The following is an 11,997-nucleotide window of genomic DNA, read 5'->3' on the forward strand; positions in this document are numbered from 1 at the left end:
TCTGAAGCCGCCCTCGTGGAATGGGTCTCACATCTTCCGAGATTATTCGGCAATTACGCAATCCCAGCGACATCTTCTCTGTTCTCGTCCTTCTTGGGGGGATGTTATTTGTCGCGCCATCCCGCGGTAGGCGGGATCGGGAGTCACTCCGGTATAATTTTCTTTCGGTTAGACACTCATTATGAAATTGATTTATCAAGAAGCTGACTGCGCGAACCAGAATAGGGTACTTACTCCGTGTCGGCTTTCCGAACAGCAAACGGCCAGTAGAATCTGACGCTTTCAACCGGCAGCCCGTTCTTGATCAACAACGCGCGGTCAGAAAGCGTCCGCAATAGCCACAGCTGGATCATGGGCAGAATCATACGCGACTTGTAAGCCGGGATGTAGCGGGTCTCTGACGGGCCGGTCCGTCTGAACCAGATTTCGACCAGCGTTGGGAGTAAGGCTCGAGAGGAGGGCAAAAGATTCAGCCAGATTTCCCCACTACTGCCCCTGGCCTTTAAACCTGGGGTCTGTGTCTCTATACTGCTGAACAGGACCAGTCCGGATATCATGGTTACAACATTCTCTAGTACATGAAATGACCACTGCAGCCAGTCAACTTGGGATGCCGCTATTCCTGCGGGATATGGGGCGATTGGGGAGTGTTTATTGTCACTGCAATAGAGACTCTTTAATTGACAACAGTCAGACTTTCTCAGTGAACGCAGGAGAGATGGGAATGTCGACGCTTCCAGAAGACAATCATCGTCACCCGCGGCAACGGGTCATAACATGCGATTATCCTTGTCGGCACCAGCGAAGGATTAACTTGGAAGGGCTAGTCAGTGGACCCATTGACAGAAACGTGTCTTGAGTTTGATGGACACACCTTGTACGTATGGTACTCGCCAGTTTGGGCAGTCTTTCTAATATTGCTGCAGGATTATCACGAATACATTGTTCATATACGCCACCGGCGGCCTAGGCGTAACTGAGAGCACCCTTGGTGCTGGGTTATCACGCAATCCCAGAGCCTCTGGTGTCCCATTCTCGTAAGGACGTCATTTAGAGCCTTGAGTGACGGGGCGGATTTGCAGTAGAGGAAGCTTATCCTCGTGTCAAACTAGCGATGCCAGACGTCGTTTCCCCGATAGACTGTCACCGAAGGAAAAGTAACGACGGAATGAGCTGCGCCAGCGGGCCGACGCGCTAAATGATCAACAACGATAGAGCACTGCACGTCCTATCACACATCTCAGCGCCATAGGGGCTGCCAAGATGACGGGAGAAAGCTGAAGACAGTTCAACATCGCCGATTATATGCTCCCCCTGACTGACGCTTGTTATTTTACTCAATCTCGACAACATATCTTAGGATGCACCAGAAAGCATCCCAGCCATACCAAGTCCAGGACAAATTTTTCCCATTCGGCTGGGTTATCCCTATGGATCATGGCTGGGTGGTGCGCGGTACAGAATCCTCCGCCTGGCTAAGGAGCTGAAACGTGGCGCGGCTCGTCCGCCCCCACCTACCATTTCACCTCATCTTCCTTCTTCTCAAAAACCTAGAATTAATCAATCTTCTGAGTCTTGCCATGGACTACGTAGAGTTGCCCCCGGACTCGCCCTATCCCCCTCTGGAAGTGCCTTGTCTCAGCAGAGAGCCGTATGAGCATCACGACTTCCTGACCTACCCGGAGCACGAAGGTTGGGACATCACTCGGCTGTTTAATGGCGACTTCACAGAGCATAAAGATGCAGCACCCTTCTTGCAGAGTTGGCTATTTTTTGGGGTCCTTTGGGAAGTATTCGGTCCCATCAGCAAAGGAGGCAAGCATTATTATGTGAAGGAACAACAAAATCACCCAAATGGAGTCATAACTGTTACCGGTCTAGAAGAACGTATCCTCGAACTTACATCTTTTATCTCGACCATTCTTCAGACTGAGGACAAGTCCACGGCGCAACAGATCGGTCGCCGTATTGAACAATGCCTTCGAACCGTATCCCGGTTTTGTCGAATTGCAAAGTGCGAGGGTGACCCACGCCCAGGGTTCGCCATTTGGCCACTGTCGCCAGAGATAGATCTCTCAATAAGGACGTTGAGTCAGCGTCTGTCCTGGAGCTTTTCAACAGGCGTAATGCCTTTGGTCTTTAATTCCGACACGGGGGGGCTAGAATTTCCCTGTGCATGGCTTCCCCTCAAGCGCTTACAGGAATCCGGATGGTGTCCTAGTGAAGTAGCCCTGGTCGAAGAAACATTCACCTCTACGTCGGCGTACTATACATCGCAACTTGAGAGCCCGCCATCTGCGACGGAAAAGGACCATAGTTTGTGCACAAGGAGCCTGTGTATGGCGCGACAACTTAACGAGGAGACGTACCGTACTGCTCACACTTCTTCTGACTGCGACTGCCAACATTATGGGCCACTGATCGATGAAGTGGTCTCCATCATTGGTTCTGGGGGCGTGCCGCTGCTGTCCATAACACCAATCAAGAAGACACCCTACATCAAAGTCGAAGTTGAGAAATATACCGAAGGGAAGAGGTATATCGCTTTCTCACATGTCTGGTCCGATGGACTTGGGAATCCCTCCGCAAATACTCTGCCGCAGTGCCAGCTGCTTCGCATTCAGAGCTTACTGGATGAGTTAGTCTCTGGGATTCGATCGGTTGACCTTGTCAACAGGCTGGCGTTCAGAGAACTCTGGAAGAAAAAGTTCCACGGGCCCTCGCTCCTATTCTGGATGGACACAATGTGCATCCCGGTGGCCGAAGAGCACCGCGAGCTACGCTCTGTAGCCATCAAATCGATGAAAGCCGTTTATGAGCGGGCATTCCGCGTGCTGGTGCTAGACGGCGACATCCAGTCGTTCTCGTCCAGTGACTATACACAATCGTTCATGCGGATCCGACTATCCGCCTGGATGCGCCGACTTTGGACCCTAAACGAAGGTGTGCTCGCCAACAAACTGTGCATCAAATTCGCGGATGGAATCTTCGACGTACAAGAAAAATCAAAAGCCCAGCAGAACGAGGCATACAATTCCGAGCTAGCACAGATAAAGTACTCATACGGGACCCCCATGCGCGATGCAGACAGTTTCCACTGGAAATTCCGTCTCCTCCGCGTGAACGTCATCTCAGAGCCGGATCCGCGCATGGTGAGGCGAACAACTTCTGGGGTTACTAGTCCTGAAGCAAAACGGTGTTTTGCCATAATGGAGGCCTTCAGCGCAGCCCTATATCGCTCAACCAGTAAGGAGAGGGACGAGATGCTGTGCTTTGCGAGTTTGATTGGATGGGACACATCATTGCTCAAGGGTCTTCCGTTCGAAGACCATATGCATGCCTTACTGTCAACCGAGAGGTATCTCCCGCAGGGGATGCTGTTTCTTGCTGGACCTAGAATGCGACAGCGTGGGTGGAGGTGGGCGATCAATCGGTTTGGAAACTGCGGTGCAAAGAGACTGAAGGTTAAGTTTGACGATATGACTATGGGACTTGTCACAGATGATGGGTTTGAGGTTGAGTACCCGGGACTGGTTCTGCCAGTAACTTATACATTGAGAGAACTGCAGAGACTGGTTGTGAGTGTTGACTTAGGCAATGGGTCAGTGGGAAGGTTTCAAATCATGCGGCATGATGAAGGCTTTAGTCGCGGCGAAGACAGGACAGACGCTTGGGAAGAGGATCGACGCCAGTTATACGTTCTGTATTGGGACATGACCAAAAAAATGCCTACCATGACGCCGATGCCTGCCGCAGTGATCTCTCGTCCGAAAGAGGAGGATCTTGCAAAGGCCGAGAAGGTATATCAGTTCGAATGCCTGGCGTATGTGGAGATACTGGAAGTGACCGATGGGGCACTAAAGGAGAATGCGGATGAGGTTGCTCAGCTGGACCTCAAGAAGTGGACCATTGGGTAGCTAGTGAAAATCTATGCAACTCCTTGCACTGAACCGTTGCCAAAAACTCGGTGCGTACGAGATTGATAGTGGAGAGAAGGGAGCTGAAAAGAGTCTGAGTTTCTTTAGATGCCGGCCTACAGCATGTCAATATTGTGTCGAATATAAGTCGGCATATTTCCAGTTAGTTTCTGCTGTTTAGCGATATGCAAGTTGACACAAGAGAGCAAGTATACTTGCTGAGCTTTGCTTAGGTGCGCAGAAGTATATTGACCCGCATACAGTCTGCTGGGAAACGGAATCCGTACATCTACCATCGTCAATACTCAATATTATGCTCAGTGGTTTTCGAAAGAACTAAGCAACATGTGCCATTTACCATAAAGTCTTCGAGCTCGTCAATGCTTGTTATAAATATGGCTTAGCGCTTGGAGTTGGAGTAGTCGATACTCCAATATTGAGGGGCTATATAAGATGGCACGTGTATATACCATCTTTCTGTTCTGTAACTAAGTCCATGAGCTCGCTCTCTCAGACAATAATCACTTAGTTCTCTCTATTCTGTGCCAACTTCCTCTGACCAACTGTGGATTTTACTACACTTTTTAGTCAGATTCGTGAGAGGTTGGGCAACCTTTGAAGACTGAGGGATAAACTCCTGGTAATGGTTAGCAAAGCCTAAGAAGCCTTGTATACCTCTAACTAATATAGGAGGTTCCCATGCTTTGATTGCCTCAACCTTTTCAGGGTCAATACATATTCCCTGCTCGGAATCTACAACAAACCCCAAGTATTTGATATATTTCTGCTTGAACTTATATTTATTAATATCTAAATACAGGCCTGCTTCCCCCAACTTCTTCAGGACCTGCAGGACCTGTTTTTGATGCTCCTCAAGAGACCTATTAGTGAAGATAATCATATTATCATCATAAGCTGCGACACAGATATCAAGGAATTCCTCTAGGACTGAGTTAATATACCTTTGAAAGGTCACCGGGGCGCCTGTTAAACCAAAGGGGGTGACAAGCTATTCAAAGGATCCAAACTGTAACGGGGCGTAGGTAGTATTGCTCTCAACTAGCTGTCCTGTATTCACGAATATCACAAGCTTAGAGAAAGAAACAAGAGATAGAAGCGCAGATACATATCTTCCTCCTCCCTTTTATCAACCTTCCCAACCATACGTCAAGACTTCCGACTTCCCGGGCTTGCATGCCGACGGATCTTTTTCCCGAAGTTATGAGGACGGATCTCTTTTCCTACGAGGCCGCATTTCCGAGGCTGTACACTGATGTTGCGAAGACCTTATTTAGAACCAGGTTGAGGGCATGGCCGACACCCAAGATCCAGGCCATAGCCTGTGACATCTTGGCTGTCTGAGCAAGAAGCTAGCAGAGCAGATAACCGGCCTGTATAGGGTTGTGGAGAAGGTTGGCAACTCTTACAAGCTAGATCTGCCGCCTGAGTTGCAAATACATCCTGTATTCTCACCTGATAAACTACATCGCACATCAAAGAGTGACCCATTGCTGGGACAGATCATTGATCCTCAAGGCCTACTAGAGATCAACAGCCAGGAGAAATAGGAGGTCAAAGGGATCATGGCATCAAGACTTTGCAGGAAGAAGTTACAATACAAGGCTTGCTACATTGGCTACAATTTTAACAATAAATAGTACCCTGCTAGTAACTTCATGAATGCACCAGAGGACCTCACCTCCCTCTCTTGTGATTGTCCGAATGTAACATTGGTTATCCGTACCATCCCGCCGCTCGCTGATCCGCGAACATGGTGAAGCAACGATCCATGCTGTAATACTGAAATTTGACGGCATTGTTATTATTTTTGGCATATTAAATAAGTATAGTTGTATGTAAAGATTCTGTATACTTTATACTTCTGGTTCTGCTGCTATAACTCGGAACATAGAACTTGAATTGTAAAACTAGAGTTTCACCAACAATTGCTGAAAACGACTTGGATAGCACTTCCTCTATAAAATGAATCTAGGCAGTTGGCATTCTTGTGTAAGCTTCCCCTGGATTGACCTCGCACAACTGTTCCATGGCAGAGTTCTGCATGATTCAAAAGATCAGCTTTCTGTGCCAGCGACCCCATCCCACAAACATTGCACTCAACCCCTCTGGCCGGCCAGGGGGGATGGATATGCTTCCATAGAAAATGTCTGGTAAGTGAACCAGGTGTTTTGTGTTTCGCAGTCCGTTCCTTGAGCAGAAGATTAGGATTCGCTAAGCAAAGAAAGCAGATCGTGGGCCGCTCTCTTCGATCCTTGATCCGCACGGACTCCATTGCTTTTTGCAGGGCAATCTTGGTATTATCCCCCAATACATGCCGTTGCTGTTTGGCAGGAGTACTGAATTCGTCATTGTCATTGTCAGGTACAGGCCGGCGGCAAGATTGGCAGGTTCGAGGCATTGGATGTCCCTCTTCCACAGAGCAGAATGCAGTCAGCATATTAATTGCATTAATCTGGCGCTGACACTCTGCTTCAAGAGCAGTACCCGGCATGGTTAGCAAGGTGTTGGCCACCACCAAATACTGTGGAGACATGGAGCTCTTGCGCTCCAGAGTATCTAATACCTTGGTATTTACCAGCTTCCCCGTCAGCTGCCATTCCAGATTAATCATGGGTTGCTTATTCCTATAGCACTCCATATTCTCCTGGATCAGTGAGTTCTGTTGCCGCTGTTTCTTACTATGCAACTCATGGACAGCAATACTGTATTGCTGCTTTGCTTCTATTACCTGGTTCTCAAGATGTTCCAGCTTCTCCTATCAGCCAAGGTCTTGCCCGCAACACTTGAAGCAGCAAAAGGCAGCTATATTAGCATGTTCTAGCTTGGCTTTGCATTTTTCCTACTTTTGTTTATATTTGTTGACATTCCTCTGCCGGTTGAGCACCACTGGAAGCTTATTAAGAGACTTGGATTCTTCGGCAGAAAGTCTAAACAGCCGATCTGGATCCATAGACGTACTAAACAAACAGGCAAACCGCACCAAAGGTGTTTGGGACCCTGTTTTACGGACAATGCCCTGAATGTGAACATCAATGTCTACCTCATAATGCCAGACAAATGTGTAAATATCTGCATGCTGGAATATGATATTCTGCAGAGCATCTATCACCTTGCCTATCTATTGGGTGAGCTATCCACCGAACAAGAGAATCAGGACCAAGGGATACTTACTACTGTTGTTGAATGCCTTGGCTCCCGCGTATCGGAGGTTGTACGGGTGGGTAACCTGATCGAAGCCTGCAATCTCACCACCTTGGCGCAACCTGGATCCGCGGCCGTCATTTTCTTCTCCAGGACAATTAGGTATCCGGTAGGTTCGCGCTCTACTTGACAAAACATAAACTTATCTGATAGTTTGTCCTTTAACAGCAGTTCCTGCTGGCCCAGGCCATCTAGAACCCGAAGGCTGTATAGTTTCTCTGGAGAATCCAGTACTGGCCTGGTCTTTGAAAGTCTCTTGAAGCCCTGGATGTGATAGAGCCTACTCAGTAAACATATACGGGGACTAAGTGTCACAGGCTATGGCCTGGATCTTGGTTGTCGGTCCTGCCCTCAACCTGGTTCTAAATAAGGTCTCTGCAACATCCGTGTACAGCCTCAGAATTGCGGCCTCGTAGGAAAGAGATCCGTCGGCATGCAAGTCCGGGAAGTCGGAAGCCTTGACGTATGATTGGGAAAGGTTGATAAAAGGGAGGAGGAAGATATCTGCGCTTCTATCTTTTGTTTCTTTCTCTAAGCTTCTGAGTTTCGTGAATACAGGACAGCTAGTTGAAAACAATACTACCTACGCCCGTTACACTGGGCGAGTTGTTTCCGCGGCTAAAGACTCAATTAATGTGGGCTTTAAAGGTAAGCTTTGTATCAGGAGAACCCCTAGCCAACGTGTGTATACGGATGGTGTAATCTCCCCTATACCAGGTAGTGTGACTGTAGGGAGGTGCTGCTGCTGCTTTCTAGAGAAGTGTTGTATCTCTGTTTTCTCTGTTGAGAATGGGAGGCTTGTCTCTGTCCCTAGGGCAGTAATTTGCGTGTAGGCCTCTACTAGTTGTTGTGAGCTCTCTTCCAGGGTATTCCCAGTAAATAATATGCCCATGTCATCTGCATAGCAGAAGGAACCCTTTAGAGTGGAGACTATTCTTGCTGCATATAGCAGGAAGAGTATTGGGGATAGGGGGGATCCCTGGGGGAGTCCACCTTTGATTGGTGCTGTAGCAGTGCCTTCCTTGATATGAACAGATACAGAGCGGCCAGCAAGCCAGTCCTTAATTAGCTGGAGTAAGCCTTTATACCATCCTTGCAGGCGTAGGTGTGAAAGAAGCCGTTGGTGTATTACAGCGTCAAATGCCCCTTTCACATCTAGTAGGAGTAGTGAAGCATCTTTTCCCTGTTGAAAGGCCTCCTCTACCCTGTATACAAGGACCTGGTCCAGGTCAATGGCAGAGCGACCTGGCAAGGCCCCAAAGTGGCAGGGGGCTAGCACGTCTGCCTGAATTGCTCTTATAGCCATCTGCTGTGCTAGAAGGCGTTCTAGGCCTTTTCCTAGGGTGGAGAGGAGGCTAGTTGGCCGCCAGGCATTGAGTTGGGTATAGTCCCTCTTTCCTGGTTTTGGTAACATTATTATCTTTGCCGACTTCAGACTCAGTGGAAAGCAGCCTTCCCCCATACACCTGTAGTACGGTTGTGTGATTGTATCCTCTAGTACAGCCAGAGCTCCCTCCAAGCAGTGGTGGCAAGTCCGTCCTCCCCGGGGGCAGACGGGCGTGGGGCACAGAGAGCAGCCCAGCAGTGCTCTTTTGTTGGCAGGTGTAGTGAGCCCAGGGGCTTGTTTGGGGGTCCCTCTTCTGTCTGATTTGGAAGCAGGGCCCCCTTCTCTAGGAGGTGATTAAGGAAGGCGTCTGCTTTGCCCTGTGGGGTAGTAACCTGTGCCCCTTGTATATTCAGGGGAGGAGCAGCAAGCGGGTCTGGATGTTGTATCCATTTAGCAAGTTTGAATGCATCTATAGGTGCTGTGGCTTGTTCAATTCGCCGCTTCCAGTATTCAGCCTTTGCCTGTGTAACAGCCTTCCGGAGCTGCTTGTAGTCTGGGTTTTGTTGTTGTCTTGTTTTATAAAGTATGTCTGTTAGTTCTGGGGTCCACCATGGGGTCCTGGGGAGTCTGCGGGTGTTGTATCTTGACGCGCCTTGAATTACCAGGTGGGATATCTGAACTAGCTCCTTTGCTAGTAGGTTAATCGGTAGGCTTGGATCAGGCGGGCTTGCCAGGGTTCTGGCTTTCTCCCAGTTGGTAGAGCCAAGCTTTTGTACAGGGAAGGGTTCTTCTTGCTATAATATTATTCCAATTGTTGCATGGTTACTTGGAGTCTTTAGATGGTCTTCCACTAAGGCCCTAAGTGGTAGGTTGGAGAAGACAAGGTCTAAGGTGTTTGGTCCACGGGTGGGAGTGCCTGGCTCGAGGCAAAGTTCCAGCCCATGGGCATCAAGCCAATCCAGTAATCTTGTCGCGCCGAGTGACAGTATGGGACTCAGCATCTGGCTGCCAGAATGAATGCCGGGTATTGAAGTCTCCTGCTAGGATGGTGTTCGAAAAGGAATGCTAGTTTGTATAGAGCAGTGTTTCTGGCGGGGAGGTCACGTGGCGATACGATATCGGAGTGAGTCACATTGGAGGGGCCGATTATCTTTTTATTTCCTGTCCCTCATCTTCATCTCACACACCAAAAAGTTAATTGAGTTATCACCATTATGAAGAGAGAGGATATCACATACCTGGGCGCTGGCCCTGCTGCTCTTCCAACGGACGTTCTTGCGACCGCCGCAGAAGCTCTCCAGAACTATGAGGAGACCGGATTGTAAGCATTGCACGGCATTTCAATCCGATTGGGGATGGCACGCAAGTTAGCTAACAATGTCTTCCTAGAGGCGTCGCAGAACACAGCCATCGCAGCGAATTAGCTTCTGGCATTCTGAATACTATGAAGGCAGACCTAGCGACGTTCCTCGACATCCCTTCTGAGTTTGAAATCTTGATCATGCAGGGTGCGTCCACGAAGGCCGACCTCGGCGTGATGTCGTGCTCATGCTGACGAAGAGATTGTTAGGTGGTGGATCGGGCCAATTCGATGCAACGGCGTACAATCTTACCGCTATCTGGGTTGAGAAACAACGGCAGAAGATCCTGAAGGAGAAGGGCGAGATTCCCGAGGAGGAAGTCATTGCGAAGTTGCGCAAAAAGGTCGAGGTGGACTTGAAGTTGGACTACTTGGTTACTGGATCGTGAGGACTCAATACAATTATATTATCATGAGGTTGGACTTGACCATACTAATACATGCCTGCAGATGGTCCCTCAAGGCCAGTCAGGAAGCCACCCGAATTCTTGGTCCAGAGTACGTGAATATCGCCAGCGACGCCCGGACAGTGAACGACGGCAAATTCGGCAAGATTGCAGATGAGTCAACATGGAAGCTCAGTCCCAATGCCGCTATGGTATACCTCTGCGAGAATGAGACTGTCGACGGTGTCGAGTACCCTGCTTTCCCCAAAGTTCTAGAGTCCAAGGGGTCTGAGAACGACCCGATCGTTATTGGAGACTTCTCGTCAACAATCCTCTCACGCCGGATTCCCTTCGAGAACTTCTCCATCGTCTACTTCGGCGCCCAGAAGAACCTCGGCATGGCTGGTATTACCGGGGTCATTATCCGAAAGAATCTACTCCCCCCTCTTTCTCCTCCGGCCTCGCCGACTATCCTGCGCAAGCTTGGACTGCCCGTTGCCCCTACTATCCTTGACTACTCAGTCGCCCACAAGAACAACAGTCTCTACAACACCCTTAGCATCTTTGAGTGAGTCTTGCATCTGCGCTTGCTACTTACTTAGCTAACCTCCCCCAGTGTATACGTTGCGGGCCAAGTCCTCAAGAAGCTTCTCAATGACTTCCCGGACAAGGTCGACGGACAGCAGGTTGTTGCGGAACGGAAAGCTCGCAAGGTTTACGAAGCCCTTGAGGCGTACCCTGAGGTCTACCGGATCGTTCCGGACAAGGCCGTGCGCTCGCGGATGAATATCTGCTTCCGAGTTGTCAAGGTAGGCGCATTCACTCCAATCTTGCATGCGGTTCATTGTTAACTCTTGGCTTAGAATGACAACATCGACGAGTCTGAAAAGACTTTCCTCAAGGGCGGCACCGAGCGTGGCATCACAGGAATGAAGGGTCACAGGAGCGTTGGAGGTGAGTTCTCTCAGCGTGTTCTAGGACGGTTTTGCAGTCTAGCTAACACGCACCCCAAGGCATCCGCGTCTCAAACTACAATGCCATCCCTGAGTCTGGGATTGACAAGCTTGTTGTTTATTTAAGGGAGTTTGCTACATTATAGGCATCTAGATATGAAAAGCGGTACAGTCTAGTTGTTTTAACGTGCTTGGCTGGATAATGGGTTTTACGGTCTTGGAAGCGATGGAGGCTCAACCTTCCAAATATCATCTTTTATTGCTCATATCTTACCCTTTTAGCTCTGTAGTATACAGCACTTAAGATTGAAACTTTATCGTAACTACCGGCCCACAACGGAAGTAATGCACAGCCCAGGATCGGCCATGTGTTGCATGACAATGACCGTCTTATCTATTTCGAAATAATTGATCAAATGTCCATGAATATATGTTCACCCTAAAACTGCACCGTTATCGCTTGAGGCTAAGTGCTGGAATACGATTTGGCCCTCTGATTTGACCAGGAGCCATAGCGGGGTACAGGTACGGCATACTGTTCGAACAAAAGGGCAAAAACGTATTTAGCACGTAATGAGTTGGTACCAGTCCAGATTCTGCCAGCAGAAATTTGATTACATATACAGGATAGCTTGCTTAGTTTCACCGACTGGCTACTTATCCTAAGCACCACGTAAAGGTGCAAGCTATGCTCAGGTGAGGTACACAGCCCGTACCCCTAGGCAGTGCAGGTGTCTGTACAGGAAAAAATATGAAAGCTCGTACATACCTTATAAGACAATCGGATTGTCCTCATCCCCTTCAGAGAAATCAAGGTAGATAGTATTTTCAG

General features: G+C 48.9%; 3 protein-coding genes across 3 annotated transcripts; 2 read left to right on the forward strand and 1 right to left on the reverse strand.

The window, feature by feature from the left end:
• Nucleotides 1–1,580: 1,580 nt before the first annotated feature.
• On the forward strand, nucleotides 1,581–4,192 carry BDW70DRAFT_171166 (uncharacterized protein; the record flags this gene model as incomplete). The annotated part of the gene is made up of 1 exon (XM_073743147.1): nucleotides 1,581–4,192. One exon carries the CDS (start codon nucleotides 1,581–1,583, stop codon nucleotides 3,915–3,917), a length of 2,337 nt encoding a protein of 778 aa, XP_073592439.1. The 3' UTR covers nucleotides 3,918–4,192.
• Nucleotides 4,193–5,853: 1,661 nt separating this feature from the next.
• On the reverse strand, nucleotides 5,854–8,031 carry BDW70DRAFT_153214 (uncharacterized protein; the record flags this gene model as incomplete). Its single annotated transcript, XM_073739586.1, has 2 exons — nucleotides 5,854–6,659; nucleotides 8,028–8,031. The coding sequence occupies 2 exons, from the start codon at nucleotides 8,029–8,031 to the stop codon at nucleotides 5,854–5,856; spliced, it is 810 nt and encodes a 269-aa protein (XP_073592440.1).
• Nucleotides 8,032–9,658: 1,627 nt separating this feature from the next.
• BDW70DRAFT_143064 (O-phospho-L-serine:2-oxoglutarate transaminase) lies at nucleotides 9,659–11,378 on the forward strand. Its single transcript, XM_073738047.1, has 7 exons — nucleotides 9,659–9,787; nucleotides 9,856–9,974; nucleotides 10,037–10,211; nucleotides 10,277–10,780; nucleotides 10,829–11,021; nucleotides 11,076–11,166; nucleotides 11,226–11,378. Exons 1-7 carry the CDS (start codon nucleotides 9,681–9,683, stop codon nucleotides 11,309–11,311), a joined length of 1,275 nt encoding a protein of 424 aa, XP_073592441.1. The 5' UTR covers nucleotides 9,659–9,680; the 3' UTR covers nucleotides 11,312–11,378.
• Nucleotides 11,379–11,997: the final 619 nt, after the last annotated feature.

Source organism: Aspergillus foveolatus (genome assembly GCF_047715535.1).
Source record: "Aspergillus foveolatus strain CBS 279.81 unplaced genomic scaffold BDW70scaffold_68, whole genome shotgun sequence".
Classification (NCBI taxonomy): domain Eukaryota; kingdom Fungi; phylum Ascomycota; class Eurotiomycetes; order Eurotiales; family Aspergillaceae; genus Aspergillus; species Aspergillus foveolatus.

Excerpts from the sequence above, each read along its gene's own strand:
- BDW70DRAFT_143064 (XM_073738047.1), top strand. The coding sequence starts at position 9,681 with ATGAAGAGAGAGGATATCACATACCTGGGCGCTGGCCCTGCTGCTCTT. Across the intron at positions 10,781-10,828 it reads AACACCCTTAGCATCTTTGA|TGTATACGTTGCGGGCCAAG; the intron begins GTGAGTCTTGCA and ends AACCTCCCCCAG. Across the intron at positions 11,022-11,075 it reads TCTGCTTCCGAGTTGTCAAG|AATGACAACATCGACGAGTC; the intron begins GTAGGCGCATTC and ends CTCTTGGCTTAG.